The 24,253-nt window shown below is 34.9% G+C and overlaps 1 protein-coding gene across 1 annotated transcript in view; it reads right to left on the bottom strand.

Moving 5' to 3' along the window:
* LOC108739210 (protein Wnt-6) overlaps positions 1 to 5,496 on the bottom strand; it is a 56,757-nt gene extending 51,261 nt beyond the window's left edge. The window contains exon 1 of the mRNA XM_018473003.1: positions 5,389 to 5,496. Within this exon, the coding sequence (XP_018328505.1) occupies positions 5,389 to 5,450 (62 nt within the window). The 5' untranslated portion in view covers positions 5,451 to 5,496. The remainder of the gene's footprint in view (positions 1 to 5,388) is intronic.
* Positions 5,497 to 24,253: the final 18,757 nt, after the last annotated feature.

The raw sequence follows: 24,253 nt of genomic DNA, 5'->3' as shown, positions 1-24,253 counted from the left end.
AAAATCTTAAGGTGACTCAATAGTTGATAGAACAAATTAAAAGCGAATAGTTCAATAAACAAGAAGAAAATTAATATATATTATTTCAGTATTGCACTACCACTGTTTCCTATAATGTCTCAAAAAGGGTTAGTACGTAAACTGAATTTGATTGTAGTTCCCCTTTATTTTCATATAAGAAAGAATATGAAAATTGTGTGAATACTAATTTTCATTTAGTTAGAAAAGTGATACAAGTCAACTGAAATTAAACGTCCACAGTCATATTTTCAGAGACTTTCAACAAGTGACTGAAGGTATGAGAGCGAGTCGCGATAAACCGTTTGTTCGCTTTGTCTAAACACGCATTTAAAAAGCAATTGGAATTTTCTTAATTTAAATATTAATTATCAACATCTTTTTAATTAGAATTAAGTCTTCTAATTAATCCACTTTTTTCAACACATACACTGCATCATATAGGTACCTACATGTATATGTTTGTTAACTGGTTTGCCTGTACATATTTAATTTTGTTAGTATGCAAATTAATTAAAATGGTAATTGCTTCTTTCAAAATCAGTTGTGTAAACTTGGTTGACATTGAAAGGCTTTATTTTATGAGATACGATATTAAATCTTAATTAGCAAATTTTCTATCTTATTGGATCTGACGTAACGTAAAAGATCAATGCCCTTTTTTATTGTTATTTATTGGCGTTAAGTTCGCCATAGTAATAATAGTTAGTTACCCATTCAATAGCGTTATGACGAAAAGGTTTTCTATCGTACAAATAATAATAATTGATCGACTGATCGCTTATAATAAATCAAGGCTGGAAGTTTTACCATTACATATTTGCTATTGTCATTTAATGTGAACTAAATCGTTTTCACTTACATTGAATTACAATGAATGTTTTTTTTATATTAAAGAAAATTATCACAGTATGAGAACACAAAAATGACGAGATGATATACAAAAGTTGTGTTTTTTAGGTAATAAAAATTGTGCTCCAAAGTTAGTAAATTTTATTTTGCGGAATATGAAACAACCTGAGATTTTTAAAACTAAACGGAACTAATGTTGTAAGATACTTTTTCAAGCTCATCTATAAATTTCATTGACCTAATGTACGAAATCAATTGTGAAGTAATTAGCTATAAGTTCTATTAAAGAATCGGATTGTAACGGATATAGCAACCGCATCCAAATCCGCATCCACAACTTCTGACAATCCGCATCTTCGTCCATATCCACATAGTTAAATTGTTTAAAATCCATATACATTCTGATGAGGATATTTAGCGGATATTTTTTTTGTACTACAGTGCCACAATAAGAAATAATACGTTGAAAACTGGTTAACATTATTAGTCCGAGCTGTGAGCTGCGATATTTCCTAACAATAACCAATAAAAAATAACTGCTATGCTGGAAAAGTGAGCTTTTATGTCGTTAATTTCAATTTTAAAGCCCCACAAATATTTGAAAACGGACTGAATGATAAAAATGTTTGAAACTAAAAGGGTTAAATAACACTAACAAGTATTTTCAGAGAAAAAAAAATAACGTCCGCATCCACATCCGTCTCCCCATCCTCATCCATATCCTTAGCTTCATCCGCATCCATATCCTCGTTCTCATCCGCATTCGCAAATTTAGAATTTCAATTATTCTCACCCTTATCAGCATCCACAAGTTAATGTCATTATAATTCGCGCCCTCGTCTGCATCCACTAAAGCGCAATCATTAATCTAAATACGTAATTGGTAATTTCGAAAAGGAATTCATCGTGAAAACTATGGACACAAAATATCTTTCATTACGTGGTCTGTCACAATGTTATTGTGGCAATCACCAAGCCGGAAAATTACGTTTGAATATGATATGGATGTAATTAAGTTATTAAATTTGAGCCTGTACTTGTATGGGAAAAGTTAAAATTGTTTCTCTACTATATTCTACTTAAAAATATTTCTATTATATTTTAATTTAACTTTTATACAATACGATTTGTTTTTAATAGCCTTTTATTAGTTTCCCAGAACACTGAAAACGAATCGGTTTCATTTCAAGAGCACACCATTCATTGTAATGCATTCGTCTAAAACATTCAGATAGATATTTTCTTTGCTACCCTGTCTTATTAGAAAATGCCAGACTTCTTACTTTAGCTGCGACATATACAAAATATGTATAAGTGATATTATTTTAGTGATTTACAAAGGTTTTTATAGATAAAGTCACTTTTGTCAAATGGAAGGAAGGAGGTGGAGTATTTGAGGGTTATATCGCACGCAAGTATTGTATTATTTATAAATATTTCTCTAGCGACGTAATCAACATAATTTAAATATGTGGCAAATAATCCATAATTATTTCCTTTTTGTTTCTAAATTAGTTGTTTTTTGCCAGCTGAGTTAACGGCTACAGTTCGTTGTCATCCTCATGTCCCAGTTATCCTCAACCCTTGCGTGTTCAACTTGAATATAAAGTACGAGAGACTTAATAACTGATTAAGGAACTATATATGTGTATGTATGACTATTCATTTTAGGACTGAAGACAAACAACATAACGACGGACCTCGTCAACTTTTAAACGCTTTTGTGTAATTAGAATACGTATTACAGTTCGTAATGGTATTCTAATCAACGACACCTACTACTTTGCAATTAAATACTAATTTAGCGATAATGAGGTTATCATTAGTTCAATTATGTGCCCCCGTATGGGATTCAGACTAATAATTGCAAAATTTAACAAAAAAGTGAAATTATTTTACAAATATTTAGCATGCGATTAATGTCTATGTGCATTTTTTAACTTTTATTTAAAGAACTACATAAATAAAAATTAGAAATTTAACGTAAATGTTACCAAAATAGTTTGTCTTCAAATCTACATAGTGCATATCGTGACTTAACTTAAAAATAAAATAAAATGCATTATAATTCTTGCATAAGCAACTATATCATTAGAAAAAGCCTTTTTGTTTGAAAAAAATGTTGTTTAAATAGTTAACTCTTGTCATTCAGCGAGGTTCAATTCTAAAGTTCATCAAAAATCCTAAGTATATAAAGGAGCACTTTGTTCTCCCAAGTTTTCCAATTTTCCGAGCAATTTTTACAATTTTTCATTCCTCGAAATCGTTACACGTAATGAAAAAATTAGCCAAATCGGTCCAGCCGTAATGCAAACTAATGCACTTACCAACAAGCATCATTCGATTTTATTTTTATAGAATAGATATTTGTTCTCCAAGTTCATGTACTTAATTAGTTTTTGTGTTAAACACTAAAAAACGCTATGTTGTGCCATGGCGCTAATGCCTTAAAGTTTAACCTATTTTACGTAAGTAAGTTAGTAACCGCACCGTGACAGTTATTGGGCAAACAGAGAGTAATTACGTTTATCCTCATTATTAGTTCTTGTAAACTAAAGTGCGGTTAAATTAAGTGCAAAACAAAAACGAATCCACTTTTTTGTTTTTCTTTACATCAAGCAATTAATTATGTATCATTTGTCAGTGTTGAACATACCAATTTAAAAGTAAAATATAAACTCTCCATAGCGAATCTTTTTATAACAAAAACTCCCTACAGCGTAGACGTTACTTGAGCTTATTCGATTTGTCTTATACCTAGGTACGTATTGCCTATTTGAGCATAACGAATCGGTCATTCTCTGTAACGTATCTACAAGACGACTGATTTGAACATGACTATTACCCATGACTAAAAGGAAAACTTTGTGTGTGGAAATTAAAGATTGCATTAGTACGTGCGATTCAAGAAGGAAGGTGAAAGAAACGTCGCAACATTTATACTTACTGTACAAAACGAAAATTTTCTAAATGAACGACAATCTTCGTTACTTTTAGCGTTAGTTTCATTATAAAGTTTACGCTGTAATTATTAATCTTAAGTGAGCTAACAAGTTTAGAAAGTAATTAATGGCTTCAGATGAAAATCAACTAATTAGCCATTTTTATAAAGTAGTTATGATTATTTGCAAAATTTCGTTAATTTACTATTTATGTTATTAATTTTATTATTGATACCAAATCCTCTTCAAATGACATTAATAGGAAGTTGTTTCAGTAGCCTACCGACGGATATATGGTAAAAGAAGAAATGTTAAATGTAATAAATGTATTGAAAAGATATACTTAATAAAATTCGGTCGTTAGTAGTACATAAATGAAATTTAAAAGAAATAGAAGAAATAAAAACTATATCTCGTTTTCCGGATGTGCGCCATTAATTTGAATGAGCGATTAAATTTTATGATCATCCCCAGCAGATAGTTGCAGTAGTCCGGACTAGTTTCTACCGTTAATCTGCTGTAAACACACATCTAATTCTCTTACTTTTTGTTAATTTAGGAAGCAATCTTTTCATAATAATCTACATCTTGTTTAACTACCGTTATCTCTGATAAGTAACAGTTGCAACCTCTGCGGGCTTCCAAATTCAAACAAAACTGAAGAATATGTTAGAAAATGTAAACAAGTACTTTTCTCAGACAAAATATACTTTAGTTAAGAGAAGTAATATATATGTGTTCTGATAGGATCAAGATGTAACTCAAGAGTCCCTGTAATTTCCATGAAAACTAGCAGATCTAATTCGTTGACTATATCTCCTTTTTATTATAACAGATAATTAATCACAAATATAAACACAGTTTAAGTTACAAAATTGTTTATTAACAGCAATGATCATTTCAAGTAGAAAAATACTCTATTATGCAAAATCAAAATCTAAATGTTTTAAGACAAAAATCAAAAAATCTATCTGAAATAAATCTGTTATAATATAAACATAAAGTGAAAATTCGAATTTAATTACACGTTTCTCTTTTAGAGATGTTTTTATGATTTAAATTTAATTTAAAAAAAAAGTTTCTCAAAATTAACCACTGTAATTCATTTATAAAAACTTCTAGACATAAATACAAACAGTTTTTATTTATTCTGAATATCACATAAAAGTTACACAATTCTTAGAAAAACATCATTATAATTTGTGAACATTTATACAAATTTTAAATAATGAAGAAAAATGTAGTTAATTTTTTTCAAGACAATCAGAAAACTTGTAAAATCTGCAATATAATGTAACTGACGCGATAGCGGAAAACCCAAAAGAAAAAGTGGAAAACGCAACTTAAGACGAGTGTTTCATGTCAAAGTCCTAGATAGAATGACACGCTCACACATTCAAAGACCTCCGGAAACTCGACGTACTTCACCACCGGCCTTTCCGGAGTGCCGGGTCAGATCGGTTTAGTACGGGGCTCCGGAAACAAACGGTAGTCACAGTCCCTATCACCGTGAGCGGCGGCGCAAGATAAGAGAAGAGTGTTAGGTTAGTAAATAGGTATACAGTTACGCACTCACCACCAGGATCCAGTGATGGGGGTGACGAGGAGGAGGTAGACTGGCACGAGCACGGCGTGCATGACCGCGCACTCACTGCACCTAGACGAGCCCCATGACTGAAGCGATGCGAACGCTCAGGTCCCGCGGTCCCGCTCTTACCTGGTCGCGACTCTCGCATGCGCAACCACGCACACCACCGTCGGTTGGTATCGCGGGATCGTGGTATGCAGTGGAAAAAGCACAGGCTCCAACCTTTTGCACACCAATTGTCCTGCGTATCATCCTTGCGGAACCTCTTTTTCGTCCTTAAACCTATCAAAGGTGTTTTTCATACCGGACTGTCCAAATCTTCGGAAAATGCTGGTTTCACTAATTTTCTTTTTTTCCATTAGATTTTGAACGATTCCTTTCCATCCACAAAGTGCTCCTTCCTTATCTCATCAAGCGCTAAACTTAACATTTGCAATCAGAAGCATACATTCAGATTTACCAGCGGTTACTAAATCTACCTCTGTACAATGCCAAGTTCCACACCTGCTTATGTATTTACTTTTGGCATTGAAACAATAAAAGGGCTAAACGAACACAATTGATTACTAGAGGATTTTGTCGTTTCGTTTTCCATTCGTACTGAAAAACTCATACGTAAGTGCTTATGAAAGTGTATTGAAACAGTATTAAAACAGATTTCATCAATTGCGATGAAAAATTAAAAGTAGCGTAAACAACAGAGACGATGTCATCATCATGATAAGGTAGTCAGTCCTAAGACTGGTTGGACACGTACTTCCACTCTTTCCTATCCTGAGATAATCTGCGCATTTCTCTAAAACAAGCCACATCCTTAACTATTTGCCAAATAATAATCTAATCTAGGTCTACCTCTACCCCTCCTAACTCCCGTTTCTGGCTCTAATATGTCTCTGACTAAACCTGCATGACTGGTGTCCTACTAATCGATCTCGCTTGTTTCTTATTGACTTCCATTATGTTCTGTGTTCTCCTATTCTTTCTAATACCTCTTCAATTCTAATCTTCTCTATCTACGGTATCCTCATCATTCGCCTGTAACACCACATTTCGAAAGCTTCTAACCTTTTCTTTTCCGCAGCGCCTATTGTCCTTGTTTAGCACCCGTACAACGCCGTGCTCCAAACATACACCTTTAATAACCTTTTTCGAATTTCTAAATTAACCGTTCGCGAGCATAGAAATGACTTTTTTTTATTGAAGTCGACTCAATCTTGCGCTATCCTCTGCTTTATATCCCTACTACTCCTTCCGTCCTGACTTATCTGACCTCCTAGATACCTAAAATCAACCACTTCTTCTAATCTTTCATATCTCTATATCTATATCTGCTTTTTCCTCCCTTGCAAACCACTAGGAATTTTTGAAAATGACTATGAGAATTCTAAAATAAACCGATGTTATATCAACATTGGGAGTAGATATATTTTTATTAGAAGTGTAATGCCTACATAATCGTAATAAATAATGTCGGTAATCAGATAATATGCAGCAAGGTAATAGTGTGGAAGTAATTTTTATTGCGCTAAATTATCAAATAAGATCGTCGAATATAAAACGAAGAAGTGTACGTTTAAAAGCTTAGTAAGAGTATTGACGCGTAACGCTATCTAATTGCTGACATTTATAAACTTCCTCCGTGTACTTTGTGAAATAGTAAAGGCATCCTGTTCACATTACCTGTAATTTATTGAAAACTGCTGTACCGAAATGAATCATGCTACAAAGTTATAATGCGTTTTGCGCGGAACAATTATTAACGGCGAACAGTATCTGCAACAAACGCACAAGTATTACGTATAACTTACGATTAGCGATGGACGAGATGCAAGAGCAACGAAGGTCCTGGTAAATAGCATTCTTTGGGAACTTATAGTCCAATTTATTAGTGTTGCGATACACATGCACTTTAACTGTGAATATAAGTAACAGGTGTTCATTAGGAAGTACAAGAATTATGTTATTATGACTTTTCTTCCTCACCTCTTCAGTATATATGAATATATGTAAACAGCGTGAAGGTCATCTATAAAATACAGCGTACAATTCCAAGAAAATAAGCCACGCGCACTGTACCATTACAAAATGAACATCTTTCGTAAATGATCCGATAATCTCATAACAAAATGTAAATATTTCCTTCATTTTGCCTATTTGCATTAAATAAGAAATAAAAATAACAAAAAGGGGACGAGCGTGTATTAGTGTACACGCGTAAGAAGTGAAACATCCCTTAGATTGTAAATTCATCATCATAAGGTCGCCAGTCCTAAGACTGGTTGGACACGTACCTCCACTCTTTCCTATCCTGAGCTAAACTTCGCATTTCCCTAAAACTAGAACAACCCACATCCTTAACTATTTGCGAACAGTAATCTAATCTAGGTCTCCCTCTACCCCTCCTAACTCCTGTTTCTGCCTCTAATATGTTTCTGACTAGACCTTCATGCCTAAGAAGGTGTCCTACCAACCTATCTCGCCTATTTTTGATTGACTTGCATAGAGTTCTCTGTTCTCCTATTCTTTCTAATACCTCTTCATTTATAACCTTTTCTACCCACGATATCCTCATCATCCGCCTATAACACCACATTTCGAACGCTTCTAACCTTTTCTTTTCCGCCGCGCCCACTGTCCATGTTTCGCAATTGGATTAAACAATTGCATTAACTAATTACTAAACTTTACTTTTACACTTGCACTATACATAGGTACAAAACTGTAGAAAAGAATTACAAACAAATCAAAACAAACAAGCACAAACGCGTGTACGATCTCCTATCAATTCTAACAATTTGTCTAAATGTCAATTTTCAGATTATCAGTTGCTACTAATAGGTCAGCTTCTGAAGCCTGTTAAAATAACTCCTTTTGGGCATATCCTACAGGGGTCACATGTTGCGCGTGACGCGTGACGCTGTGACGCTTGGCATTACACTTTTCGGTTCTATACGATAGTAAATTTCCTTCGTTTTTACTTCAAAAAAACAATAAGTATATGCTTATTTTATGCTAAGTGTTTCTATGTTGGTTAAAATATGGTGTTTCTGGACTGAATCAATTTTATGTACCTATCAATCTATCTTCCATTAATCTTAGGTTTGATTCTCATGTCCAAATTTTCTCAATATACCTAATCTTACAGTGTATACTAAAGAGTATATTAGTTGGCATAAGGAACTATTTTACGTCGAATAGATAATTCGAACCAGTTAAGAACAAAAGCCAAGAACCTTTGGAGCTTTTGAATAATATTATTCAATTCACTTCCCGAACACAGCGTGGCTGAAGTATAATATTTGCTCAACTATATAGCCTCTCCTACAAACAATTTGGTAAAGACTTGAAATGTTGAACTGAGAAACAAAACAAATATTTAATAAGATATGCGTTTCCTTAGAAGCAATCGGTTTTTACGAAGTTCAAATGGCCCCTTTTTTTAACATGCATGCCGCCCGATCAACCGTATACATAAGAGCACTAGAACGCGTTGTTTTAACATCGAATAGGTGTGTACCTACGTATTGGTTTCTGATGGGTCTCCAGTTAAAGAAATAATTAACTGGCTCCGGATATAAGAATATCGCGCCATATCCATTTAATCTATCCTATACTATTTTGTGATACCAAGAGTAAGAGAGAACGTTACGAACAATAATAACTTCCTTGAGAAAAGAAAGATTCGCATAGAAGTCTTATCAAAATGGAATAAGATGCACAAAGGGCGGCTTTCTCCAAGCAGAAAAATTACTGTCACCCCCATTCCAACTGTAGTCCAAATGGGCGTGCAGGGGACTGAGAAGAGGTGCTGTTGTTGGTACGATACCTGATACTAGTATCCGAGCGATCCCACGAACCCGAGATGACTTACTATTACCGGAGTGCAGGTAATTCAATTGAGAGGAGGATTCGTCCCTCAAAAATCTGACCAGCGGTGAAGGTGCTACGGGAGACCGGGGGGCTACGCGTGGGATTATCCCTGTCGTCTTGAGGTTGGACTGGTGGTAGTAGTAGTAATTTCACCCAGCATATTTGGAGAGAAGGAGATGCTTCGTTGGGTGAGCGACATTTATCTGCTCAGGTACCAAGCGTGCTAATCCTGGTAGGGTTTAGATAGGTCCCCATCTGTTTCAGTGGACTCTAGGAGGTCTTGCTCACTTCCTATGAGAAAAACTGATAGCGCTGGCTTCGATCACCGTGCGCTGATTGAGTATATCTGTTAGGTCGTGATGAGTACACGTCAAAGGAGTCAGCACGTTAAACAAAATAAACTAGGGGTAACCTCTCGTTGTACCCCACTGAAGTACATTAGACCTTACAGGATACAGGGAAAAAACAACCGATTGGCCAGTTTATAATTGGCAGTAGTTGAGTGGAACTGACGGGTGCTTATAAACAAATGCACTTTTACGCAAACAGCAGATTTTCTGTCGCTTATGTTCCTTGCCTCAACTCATCAAATAACGTCTATAGGAGGCGCCAAAATTATCTGTTCTTTCATTACTTGGATGAAATCAAATCAGTCGATATTTTTCTTCTCTTTTTCATTCGACGAAGAAACAGAAAAGACGCTGGCAGCTTCTCTATGTTCATTTCAATGGTCATCTACAATAACAGAAGGCCTGGGGGCTCTTGGCAGAGTATTCTCTTCCCCTGGCATCGCGCTGGCAGCCCCCTCGCGCGCTTTATTCTTACATCTCTATGGTCTCCTCCTTGTTTCAAAGATTTCACTTCACTGTTACCTCGGAACTGATGATCTAACCTTTTGATTTCGATAGAATTTAAACTATGATGATAGAAAAAGTTGTTATCGAATTCACAATGATAAAAAATCCGTTACCCGGTCGGATCTTAAAAATCCGATTACCGGATCCAAATCGAATACTTGTACTCTATGTCTAGTCTATTTTTTCTAAAGTTTCCCTATTACCAGAATACGTTATTCATGTAAATGCAGTATTAAAAACATCAGTTATTTCCTACCAGTGATTTATTTACGTTAGAACAATCAATTCTCTCAATGCAGTTGATGGTTACTTCATAATGACATTGACTTTTTGTAATTATTATTAGCGTAATTCCCTACTTTGACCATGAGCTGTATAAAAAATTTAAGAAGGTTATTTTCAACGTTTACAAGTAACGCACCGAGATGAGTTTACTGTACTGATAATATGTTGGATTTTCACCAAACAATTTAGAAACCAATACAAATCAACTAAAATTGATAGTAAATTGATGAGCATAGAAAAATCGACAAAAGATGCATAAAATACTATAAAGACGATCGATTTTCATATTTTATTGTAATTTGTATTTAAAATACGACAATTTTGACGTATCGTGATGACATTAAACGAGAGCAAGTGTGGGTCTAAATATCTCTAATCTGGTGTATAATTGGTTGCATATACACACATGATTATGTCGTCTAAATTAACATATATGTGCTATTCACCACCGACAAAAGGTACCACCATCCACATTTTGACGGGCTCAGTTAGTATATTTTCGTACCAATTATTTCCCTGTATTTGAGGGCAGATAACCAAAATTGTACCATTTATTTCTAAAGATTTTTAATAATAAAACGCTTTGTTTCCCCAATACATGGGTACTTTTTTTAAATATGGCACACGTACAAATGGGTGTTAGGATCAGATCTTGTCTGTCACAAGACAATTACTTATCCGTTACAGCGTTCGAACAACAATAAATTGTTTCTTTAAGTATCTGAAAGTAATCCGTTGTATCATAATTATCATCTGTCGTTTCTTTGGCAGTGAATCAATCACATTGATTACGAGATTGGCAAGTAGTAACCGGCTAATGCTGACAAATTTGCAATCGTCGTTGCGACAGAAACGTCAGTGCATGCGCCGGATTTACATATCTTCGTTTCGCTGATAATCTGTCAAGATATCGGCATCGTAATAGGCTTGCGGACTGATTTAAGAGACATTTGAGAGACAATGCTAAACGGGCTTCCATTAGTTTTCTTTCTTTCAATTCACCTCGCCTCTGCTCTTCCCAATGTGCAGGTTATGTTTGTTACCTTTCGACGGGAGACGGTTACTTTTCTTTCTTTCTTTCTTTCTTTCTGGCCGTAGATTTACTTGCAACGCGTCCCGAACAGTTGCAGGACAGACTTCTGCCTCTAATTGCCTCTGAAAAAGGAATGCTACCGTTCGCGATGTCGCTTCTTCTCTTCTCTTTGAACGGTTTGGGAACGTATCTTAGATTTTAGATGTCCAATTTTGGATAACTAACTTCTTTCATTTTAACGTAAGCGCTCCAATGGAATAATCGGAAAAATCTTTGTACGCGTATGTACTTTAAAAGTACCTACATTCAAAGGAAATTTGCTTTTTTATTCGTTTAGAGAATTAAAAGGAATTCAACTTATGTTGGTATTTGTGTAATAGAGACCAACGGTAATACCTACTCGTAAATTAATGAGCGATATTAAGAATTTCATCTTGTTTACTGAGATTAACCTTGAGCACTACGGCTAATAATATCAAAATCTGAAAAACATATTTAGACCACATTTTAAAAGTAGTTAAATAAATTTTTATTCATCTAAACATAAACGGAAGGAAGTTTTGAAGAATCAAAATAAAGGGCTGGATACTAACCATTCTTGATAGAATGCGCGCATTAATTAAAAGTTTAATATATGCAAAATATGAGGAATTAAGACGACTTTTCATCGCATTTCTCTTGGATTTTGCAGAATTCAGCTGATTACTCTGTTAAGTCGTCTTGGCTTGCTGTGTTTTAGTATTTTTAGTCAGTTATAAGATTATATTCATGGTATTCCATGAAATAAAGTTACTGTAATCATCAGGAGGATTAAGGACTTCAATTCGTTAAAATTGGGAAATAGTAATCACAGGAAATGATTAATTCAAAGATCCTTTAGTACTACGTGGGCAACCAGAGGAGCAAACTTTGTCCAGCAAAATGGATTGAGTGAACAATTATAAAAATAAGTCGCTTATCGGAAACTACTAAAAAGTGCTTGAAATCTCTGTATTCGTGACTGTGCAGGTTCTCTACGTTTCTACTTCTGGATCCTATAGGAAACGGAAATCAAAAAATTGGTACATAAGTTCTCGCATCCTGGAATTTTGCAAAGAACGTTCGGCAATCAAAATCAATCTAATACATTATTTAGAGTCGGCATCATCTTCTTATATTTATTTTTTGTAAAATTTACTAACTGATTTCATCGAACTAAATACCGGAATAATGCGTTAATTTTTTTAACTTGTGATATACTCAGAGAAAGTAATTTAGACTCACCTACCACAAGGATGACTAAAAGAAAAAAAAAGCAAAATTATCGCCGATCTATACGTTATAAATAAATAATTCGAATCAATTAGGATCATTTCAGTTAATCTGCTCAAATGTGTCAAGTGAAATCGAGAAAGATAACGATTAAACGCAGCTAATGGATTCCGATTCGTGTCGTCAACGAAACAAACTACACTTCGATAGCTCGACAAAATCCTTTTCCTCAAAGATATTCTTCAGATGCGCCCCGCTGTCTCTTTCCTGTGAGAGTATCAAATTAACTACACCTGGATTATACAGCTGCCAAATTGCTTTACGCATCTTAACTTGAAGCGGGATATTCTTATCTTAAACGTACACCATTCACATCTAAAAACCTTTAAGCGTATCCTTTTTGTTTAGTCCCCAACAAAACTACCATACATTCACGTTAAAAATTTCTTGAAATACGAAATGACGTTTCCTCATTATCCATATACAATTGTGTTTAGAATGGCTCAAAAATAACCTACAACCATCAGTGGCGGGTTGTAAATATATTTACTAAATGTATACACAAGTGGATGATGAAGTTTGTGGAGTTATTCAGGGTAATAGACACTTTTTTTGAAAAAAGGGAAAACTGAGCAATTCTATATAATGTTATTGAGCAGTGAGTAGTTAATACATGTAAATAAGTCATTAGGTGAAACGTGATCAATGACATGCTCAAGGGCGTCGTCTAGATAGGGAGACAACACGATAGGTAGTGGTTACCCTAGACAAAAATTTTCAGTCTCTCAGAGTCTTTCAGCGTCTCTGAGAGCGTCTCTCACAGTCTTTCACAGTCTTTCAGTTATTGCTTAGGTGTTTTTATGGATCTCTCACAGTCTCTGTATGAGAGACTCGAACGATAAAATTGTTAATTCAGAGATTCGAGTCTCTCACAGAGAGGCTGAATGAATAAAACTGAAAAATTGAGAGACTCGAGTCTCTCCTAGAAAGACTGGGATCTCTGAAATATGTTGAACTCGTTCAGAGACTCGAGTCTGTCGTTCAGAGACTGGATACGAAATGAGGATCTCTCTATGAGCGACTCGAGTCTCTCGTTCAGAGATGCTAAACAGTTTTTTTTACAGTCTCTCGATAGTCTCTCTCAGCGACACCAGAGAGACTCGATGATAGACGGAGACTCCAGTCTCGCTTTCAGAGACCCTGAGAGACTGAACATTTTTATCTCGGGTATGAACTTTAGATAATAAACACCTTGGTTACTACAACAACAATACCTTAAGAAAACCATATTCTTTAGAGCCCTTTCGACTATTACAGCTCAGTTATGATGGATTTAGCCGGTCAAAATTGTTGCGAAAATTCGTTTTCAGTTCCTACTTTACTTGGTTATGAAAGAACATCAAAGGTGTACCACTACGCGAAAATTTCTTAATACGTTTGCTTAATAAATTGTAATAGTTTATAACAAAGTTCGGTAATTAAAAGCAATAACGAAATTTTAAATTTTTAGAATGGTTTTGCAAAAGAAGGAATCAGATAATAATGGGTTAAATATTTTAATAATATATGTATCTATTGTAATTAACTTCCATCCTTAAAAATTGGTAATGAATAACAAAAAATTCAATAGTGTGTTATTGATTTATTTCCCATTTCCCGTTATTTATTACCAATTTAGCAACATACTTCATTTAGGTAGTAATTGATGATTGTCTATTGAATTTTGGATGTCTAATTATTGAGAGATATATCTAGTTAATTACTTAATATTTGGATTTTATATAAATGAAACATGGATGAAAAACAGCTGAAGTAGAAGATGTAATTAATCAGTGTTTCTATACGGACAATTTTCGTGTTGAGAAAAGAATGTTGAATGGATTATAGAGACGTCCATTCACGGAACGTTATTTTGGTGAGAAAGGGATAGTGACAGACCATTTATGAGTAAATAAGTGCCTAAACATGATACTTATCCGCATTATTAGCCAGATTATTCGGCAAGCTATTGAAAACCTTGCTACAGTGACAACTTCTTCACAGAAGATAGGGATCAGCTTACAAAACGGTTTTCCGTCTCCTTGATTTTTGAATAGTTGAGAGCGGCTTAACATGCATTTCTTTGTCTAGTCAGCCGTGCACCAAAACTTCTTAACGGGCTGCTTCTTGTCCTCTGCCCATGAAAGCAAGAGGTAAACTGGTTTCCTTTATTTAGAGATCCATTTTCAGCATTTGGGTTTTACTACACTGAATTTCTGTACATAATAATAAAAAAAAAGCAATCGTTCAAGTGTGAATTCAATTCTCGCGCAGAAGGCTCCGTACCATGAATTTTTCTCTCATTTTCAGTGAAAAACAAAAACTCAAAAATAGTCATTATTACTTGTATAAAAAATTTATCCAGCTGTTTTCCTTATCATAATTGCAATAAAGAACATTAAGTTATTGGTCAGTAATTTTCCACAACCACCAGGCATAAATGGTGATTTTCGACTTTTGTCATCATCAGCACATCACATGCAGTTTCGGTTAAATTAACAGATATTCTTTTTTACTTTGTTAAGTTAAGGTTAAGCGCCTAGCAGTTTACTTCGTTTTAGTTTTAGTTTAAAATGAAGCTATTAAAAAATAAAGAATTTAATTTAGTTTGAAAAATACTATTGCCTTTACCGCATCACGCTCAAGTGTAGGGCTGTGTACGAAAAGTTATTTAAACCATGCGGGCTTAAGTTGGGTCTGTGGATTTTGTGTCGTCAATCACGTGTACCAGATCGAAACGAAAGAGTAGGAAAAATTCATCCGAAGGATTCAGTTTCTGCAGCAATGAGTAATGTTAACAATGCGACGGTTGGTTCGGTAATACATATAAATGCACTTATCAAGAGCGATCTTAGCAATCAGAATATTCCATTCCGAAGGCATATTAATATTAAAATCGTCCGGTATGCATTACACAGTTTCTCGAGCGATCGTCGAAATAAAGAAGAGGACGGAGAGTAAGAATAAGAGACTTACAGAACAGTGGTGGCTCGGGGTAGTTCGCATGGAGGGAGCATAATTTCAATATTAGTAGTTATAATCAAAAACGCATATCATTCCACTAAAAATTCAAAATTGACATTTTCTGTAATAAAACTATCGCATTTACATTCTTTTTTCAACTTACTAACTAGACTAGAGCTGTTACTGACAGAACGCCTATTTTTACTCACAACAGACGTTGTAGGGAACATCGTAAGCATAGAAAAGAGATGTCAGGACTAAAACCCCTCTACCTAGAACGGCCTGAGGTAGAGGGGTTTTAGTCGGTAGGTCCGAGGACTTCTTCCTCGGGAATCCGACAGTACCCAGTCGTACGGACGGCTGGGTGTCTTCTGGAAATTTCCCCTCTTCCACGAAAACATAAAAAAAAAACAAGCAGTTATAAAGCCGACCCTGAATTTGCGTACCTTAACAACCTCCAACCGCTTACTTATTCGTTTATCTCTTCTCTTACCGAGCGGCATGGCCTAGAGGTTTAGACCATTGCTTAGTATTCGGGAGGACGCCGGTTCGATTCCGGGTCCGTCTGCCTTGGTCGAAGTTTTTCTGTGGTTTCCTTAGACCACTTAGACAAATGCTGAGGCAGTAATATTCCACAGATAATCTTTCATTCTCTTCTGTCTTCATTTCGTCCGTCTCATCTTTCTCACCCGAACCACCACCCACCCATTCCCACGATTCCTGAAAGCAGGCTGAAGAGGGCCTTCCGCCCTACCTTCCGGCGTAGTCCGGAGGGACTGCCCGCCCACTAGCATTAGAGTGACTGGTGGGAATGAAACACCCAAAAGTTTTTTTTCTCTTCTCAGTTTATTTGTACTACTCATGAAGCATTTTCTAACATTACAAGGGCATGTTCAAAACGCAGCAAATGAATACAGTTCCAAATGGAAACAAAAAAGAAAATGAATCAATTCTCGCAAATAATTTATTGAGAACTTTTGATATTATATAGCATTGAAGACAGCTTTCCCCACTTCCAATGTAATGCTAAGGCTTGAACAGACCAGTGATTCGTCTTTACTCATCAACCGGCATGCACAAGTGATGCACATTACTTAATCGAACGAATATTAAAGTTTACTTTTAACTTTCATATTCAGCCGCTCGTTGGTTACTTCTTTAATAATTTAAGGGGGTGCAATTGCTGTTTTGCTCTCATTAAAGAGCCGCCACTGATACGGGAGAATCAGAAACGGAACCTAGTCGCAGAAGAAACGCCTCATCAGAAAAGAATGAAGAAAAGGATACAGAAGACGAGAAGGATGATAAAGAAGAGAGAGAATCAAAAGGAGCGATGCTGAGAACAAGACAAGTTTTCACTGATTGTAAATTCCTGGGCAAATACATTTTCGTCCGAGACAAACTCTATTACTCAATGAAAAAAAATTGTAAAATAGGAAGCTGAAATAGTCAGCGATGTCGTTTACAAAACACGACAAGAGATAAATTTTGAGTTGCAACTTAATATTAGGATTGACATCATCTTAGTGTATATATTACTGAGAGAGTGTTTAATATTTATTTCATTTTATTGCCAGGATGATCCGTCATCAATTCCTATGTTTTCATCCAGATTACCTGAGAAAGCGGAAGTTACTATAACTTCCAAAAGAAGGGCATGTTAAACAAGTTACTAGAATAACACAAAAAAGTCAATTCTCAATTTCCATTCTCTTTTCTTAAAGATCTTCTTGCTCCTTGAGTCCTAACTCAGGTTTTTGTACTTATAAATGACGGTGTTATCGAACTACTTACTGAATGACTAACACGATCGAAAATAGGAGCCTCTTTATTTAGTAGCCCACGCGAATTCATTAACTTAACTCCCACTTAATGCCATTAGGGAGAATCCTACTTCACTGATCTAGAAGATTCTTTCATTTATTACATACAAAAATCCGAGTCGGTTCTAGAACAGTGAGTAGATCTTTAAGGAAAGAGAGTATGTAGATGGTCATATATTTGAGCTACTTTAAAAATGTAAGCTTATCTCAGTATTATGCAGATTACCAAAATGGCATTGTGGCAGTATCTATTGATTATAAAACATACCTCCTCACTTAATCGATTAACAATAATAATCCAAGAAGTCTTTCGCTCAGCTTAATCAACTACAAAATAACTCCCATTAGAGGTATCACCCATAATAACTGCATGACACCAATGATCATCAAAAGGTCTTCCGCCCAAAGACTGGTTAAACACGCACCTTCGCTTCCTGTCTTAAGCCAATCTTCACATTTCTCAAAAACACCAGAACGTATATGTTTAACTATTTGCGAGCAGTAGTGTAGTCTAGGTACGCCTACCACTCTCCTTTTTAACTCCTGTCTTTTTCTAAACTAGTCCTTTAGGCATGAGAAAGTGTCCTACCAATCCATCCCTCCTTATTGAATGCCACAACGTTCTCTCTTCTACTATTTCTTATATCTCCTCATTTATAACTTTTCCTATCTAAGAGATTTATAGCACCACATCTTCTTCTAACCTTTTCTTTTTTCTACGGCTCGCCGTCCACAGTTTACACCCATACAGAGCCATTTTTTTCCATTCTGAGTTATCTGCTGTTAGCGACTAGTTTATCACCTCCTACTTTTATATTACAGTGGAATTCGTTTATTATGAATCCGCCTGTATTGACCAACCGCTTAATATGAAGTAATTGCAGTGCAACTGGTTTTGATATTAAATTCTCTATATGAAAGTTTGGATATAATGACTCCGTTTAAAATGACATATCGCTTATTATTACTGATTCTCAAAAAATTATATCCGGCTATAGTGACCCAAATGATTAATTATAACATTTTCGCTCATTTTTCTGTCCCTTCTTATGTATATTGATATTACAATTCATCGTTCTTTTTCTTTTTCTGTTAATAAATATATATAATTTATAGTTTTTCTCTCTATTAAACTAGAAAACTAACCAAAGTAGAAATTTATTTATGCTTTGTATGACGCCCGTATTTGTTATTTTCCTTCGATGTCATTATAAGCGGATTCTGCTGTAATTGTAATCCTACTTTTACATCCCTTGCATACCATACTCTCCTGTCAATACGATTTCAGCGTAAGCAGTCTGATTTAATTATCATAATGATTAGGACAAGGGACGAAACGTCACTATCTGTGAAAAATTTAAGCGTTCCCCTTATAGAAAGTGTATCCTCTAATTTACATAAACTTGCCGTCCGGACGAAACTGTAATCGTCAGAATTCCTCGGTAGCGAGCCCTGACGGGTAGGACAGGCACATTTTGCTGTCAGTCGGTAAAAAAACAAGCGGCTATTTTATTTTGCTGCCAAGGTTAATTCAGGGCATCTCGAAGCAAAATAATAGTGTATCTTATACGTACTATCTGGTCGCCATGCAGATTTAAGGAAGATTTAATGGTGGCAGCCCGCTGACAGTCGGAACGAAAGAGAGCCAGCGTCCGAGTAGTTTTCGATGCAAAGAAATTGTTAAAGAAGACACTGCTGCTGCTGCTGCTGCTACCGCGATACTATACGATACGATATACGACGCGATGCGATGCGATGCGATCCGATGGCGATGCACTCATTCGAACGAAACGTAGGTATCGATATTTATGTTGTACTTTCGTATACTTTTGCATAAAAGACTACGAACAATGAATCCAACTCCATAGGAGCTTTCTACATTACGTTTATTACTATTTCTTCATTCAATTCCTGTTCATTTTAATGCCCGTTTCAGTTTATTGATCATCGCCAGAGGAGTCGTCTTGAGAAACATGCTGCTATGATATTGTCAATTAAGTTAAAAAAAAAAGTAAGGTAAATAAGGGTAGTAATGCTTTATTTTACGTAATATACCAACACCAACGTTTCTCCTCTAGTTGTGAGGCTTATCAAAGCTACAATGTGTACAAATTAGAGAGCTTCAAATTTTCTAATTTGTTAACATTGTGAAACGTTGCTGTTTATTCTATACTTAAAATAAAGCATTACAACCATTATTGATCTTAATTCGAAAGAATTACCACTTAAATTTATAAAGACAAATAAGCTCAAACGTGCCTACAAAAAGGGTCTAACCTACAATTCTTTAGCCTAGCTTCAGTAACGTAATTTTTGGTATTCTATGGATTGTTCCTTGAAGCACGCGCCTCCAGGACACACTGTCTTAAGGTTTTAGGAGTTGAAAAGTTTGAAAAGCAATTTTGAAAGCGTCGGTTGCCTTAGAAAGAATTTTGACACATTGAAAGTGATGAATATTACTCGATGTTGAGAAAAATTAAAAGCGTCGGGTGATATTGGTTTTTGATCAATTTCTGCTTCTAAACGGGTGCCTTAATTTCAAATTAACATAAGTTTTAATTGGGTAAATTTATTTGCAAATTATAAATTCAACAGTTCCGTTTGGTAATCGCAGTAAATGAATATTCATTTCTAGCTTATTATTTAAAGTAATAAATTTGCTGATTGAACTAAATGCGAAATTTAAAGAACAATGACGGCAGCGGCGTGATTAATACAAAATCGCATACTGCACATTGAATGATAATCAATCTGCAAGGGCAGAATGCTTCAGAATGTATTCGTATTTGTAAAATGCATTAATTTAATGGCAAGGGAGTTATGACTTTAGTTGGCTAATTTATTTCGTTTCGATATGGGGAATGGAGTTCCTATTATTTTCAATCGTAAAACCCATACCTTATTGGAAAATGCAATAAAATACAATGTGCGGTCCCGTGTGAGAATGTGAACTAACGAATGAAATTCGCTGTCATTTATTTTACATTATAATCGGCCGAAAGCAACTTGCGCCAATACCAGATTTACAATTGTGCACAGGCGTGAATCAGTTTCTGATAAGAAAAGTATTTTTTGTTGTTTTTCTTATTTTTCGAAACTACACAAACAGGTTTCCATTTGCAGCAGTTATTTCGCCTTTTGATTTGTGTTTTAATTGCACTTTTTAAGATGTGTGAGATAACTTATGATGTCATACATGTTATGAATAGGGCGCCTCTAACATGTTACACAAATATTTAGCCACCCATCTCATCACCCTGCCTTACTTATTTGTACTTCTCGCGATTGATTGCTTAATCTTCTCCTTAATCTGAATGAAATGTGACTATTTATACGATTGTTAATATTTAAACAAATAATTTAGGTTTACTGACTTCATACAAAAGGTACTGACCTAAGTAGGAAATTAAGGATATCATGTAATTTTGACATTCATAAACAAAACTTGATGAAAAATTTCATAGTTTTGAAATGCTTAAAGATAAACTGAAAGCTCTCAAATTTAATTTATGTTCAGTAAACTTGTAACAAAATTCCTATCTACAATAATCAATAGTCCATTTTCCTAAATAATTCTGTAATTGGGTAATCAAGATTCAATTCTATTTTTATAAAACACTTTTCGTGAAGTATCCAGCCTAATGTAACGAAACATTTAATTTATTATTGTTCGAAGTGGGTACTTCAGCCTTGCACATTTGTTTGTCATTCCATAATTAATACCCAAGATAAATTAAAAAAATATTAATTTACAAGTATTTAGGTAAATTTCCTTTATTTGACATAACTTTTGATTTTCGTAGTAAGTGCGTTTATCGTACTCTGGGGTATTTTTTAACTCACTATGTTTTTATTTGTGATTTTACTACATACCAATTTTAATCTGATTAGGTTTACCTAATACAAAATAAATTACGATACAATCAATATAAATTATTACTTATTAGTATTATAATTATAATTATAATTAGGCTAGTTCAGTGCGTAAAACAGTTTTGTAAAAATTAAGATACAATTAAGATACGAATATCCTGTTAATCTAGTTTCTGAATCTATTAAACATAAACATTATTTATTAATTGTAATCGTAAATAGTAATTTTACAAATACAGAAATATGTATCGTACGTAAAACCTACTAATGACCTACGTCTTTACAATTAGTAAAAACAACAACAACACGTAAATATTGTCGTTTATATTATGTAAAAATTACTAGATATTTTACTCTTTCGGTACCTCCATGAGGAAAGAGGGATCCTTATAGAATCACTTCATTGTCTACCTACCTTTCTGACTGTCATCAGGACCCTTTTCCTCAGGAATCAAACATTTAAGTCAACGCAATCAAAAGATATGGCTTTTTATGCCGTATAAAATACCACGAAATTAATTAGGATGAATTTTTCTGAGCAACTAACAGCAGTGCGTCGTAGTAAGGAAAAAATTCATGTAATAGAAGCAAAATATATTACATATGTATGTACGTACAGGTCATTTGCGATTGGTAAGGTAGGGTCAAGTGCGGGCGCAATTAATTACTGTAACTAACACAGGCATATCTTTGACTTCAGGATGTTCAGATCTATCCAGAAATGATATAAAATAACTAAACTACAAGAAGAAATTAAGTGGGTCAGAGATAAACCTAAATTAGATTACTGTTAGCAATTAGAAATGTAGGTTGACTCGAGACAGGAAAAAGTGTAGGTGAGTGTTCATCAGCCAATCTTCTGGCCAAAGAGATTATGAAGAGATGGAATTAAAAGACCAAATTAGTACTTACCTGCGTTGAATGTGATTCTTTCAGTTACCATGCTGATGTAAGTAGATATAACATGCTAAATGGTTAAAGAATGAGAAGACACCAACACGTTTAGACACAGAAGTGCATGCAAAATACACAATGAGTTCAGAATGATATTATTCCTACAATAGTAACCGATTTACTATGAATATTTAAGTTTCGAACTCTCGCTGTTGGGTTAGAAAATACATGTATTGTTGTGGTAGTTGTTCTTATTCGAAAGGAATAAAAGCAACACCGCGATGTCCGAAGAAGTACTGTACTGTAAATAACTCCGGCAAAGACAATTAGTCCTGCATTCCAGTTTGTTCTCTTTGGAAGTTTTCAACAAAGAGTGGCTGAGAATTTGTGGCCTTTTCAGCCTTAAATAATATAGACTAAAGATTCCTGCATTTGTTTTAATCTGATTTGCATCCGAAGACGTAAAGTATTACGGTAATTACCCATTCACGGTAGACTTATGTGACAGAACATATGAATTGTGCAATTATGCATTCAAGGAATACGCTTTTCAACGCTATAGTTCTACGTTAAGACAGGCACGAGGACATAAATATCTCCGCTGATTTAGTACTCTATAATGTTGTATTTGCGAGTGCGTTTGTGTACATGCGAAACTGCGTTCCGATTATCGCCGATACACAGGGACGAAATCAGGATTATTTCATTTTCTATTTTGTACCTCGAATGTACAGCTATCGTTTTGTCAGTAGCTTATCATAAATTTCCAGATCTAATCTGGATTACGCAATACGGCTTGTAAACTTAGATATTTACTTTGACAGTTGTACAGACGAACTTCATCCCTCCAAAATCCATTATACAGTCAAACCTGGATAAGCGAAAACTTGATAAATGAGAAAAGTCTATTCGCGTCAAAAATAGTCAGGTCCCGAAAACCTCTAATATGAATGACAGTGTAAGTACAGGCCTGACGCTGGAAGCTGGCGGAAATTTTAAAATGGCGTGGATGCGCGGTGGCAAAAGTAGGCAGTTTTAGGTATAAAGATTGCAGCCCTCATTCTTCAGTATTCCTATCAGGGGCGTAGATTAAATATTTAAAAATAGGGATCAGTGAGCAAGTAATAGACAGACAAACAGAAGAACTAATTGTTGATGTTGGTGACAGTGATAGAGATTCCCATGATGACAGTGAATGTGAAAACTAACTATAAAACAAAAGCAATAGGTTAATTTTTTCTTTTTGATAAGTCATGTTTTTACATTATTTTCTAGTACGCTACTGTCCTATCTGTATTAATACTATAATTTACGCCTACTGAAAGCTTATTTGTGTATCGGTTCCAAGTGACTTACCCAAATAGGTCATAAATGGGCAAGTACCTGCGCGACCGCTCGCCAGCTTCCTTCGTCAGACCTGTACCTCTTTTAGAGAGAGCCATTTTTCACTTCTAGACCTCTGTAAGCGAGGCTATTCTAGACATCTACAGCACATTTGTGGGCTTGTTTCTACCTGCTCATGGTACTCATCCTCAACATTTGGTTTCAGTTGATAACAATCACTGGAGAAAGTAAGTTTGAGGTTCCCTCAAAATTTTGAAGCGAAAAATTAAAGTGATTTCATTGAGTGATAAATTTCATTGTAAGGCGGGCAATCGCGACACAAAATTATGTGCGATTTTAACTTGCCGGAATCCACCTTTTATAAAATAATAAAAAACAAAGATTTAATAAAATTGCAATGTGAAAAAGGACATGAAAATATTAAGAGAAACAAACTTGTTGAATTTTCCCACGTCGAAAAGTGTTTCATAGAATGGATGGAAACAGACCCTAGTTTGAAAAACATATTCAAAATTGTAAAAAGGATTCTCGGAAACAATTAATTGATTTCTTTAAACAAAGAAAATAATTACCTATTTATAGTCAAATGCGTAAATAGTTATGTATTACCTGTTTCTTAA

This window comes from Agrilus planipennis, unplaced genomic scaffold (assembly GCF_000699045.2).
Source record: "Agrilus planipennis isolate EAB-ADULT unplaced genomic scaffold, Apla_2.0 scaffold174, whole genome shotgun sequence".
In the NCBI taxonomy this organism is placed as follows: Eukaryota; Metazoa; Arthropoda; class Insecta; order Coleoptera; family Buprestidae; genus Agrilus; species Agrilus planipennis.
This window is presented reverse-complemented; position numbering and strand designations above follow the sequence as displayed.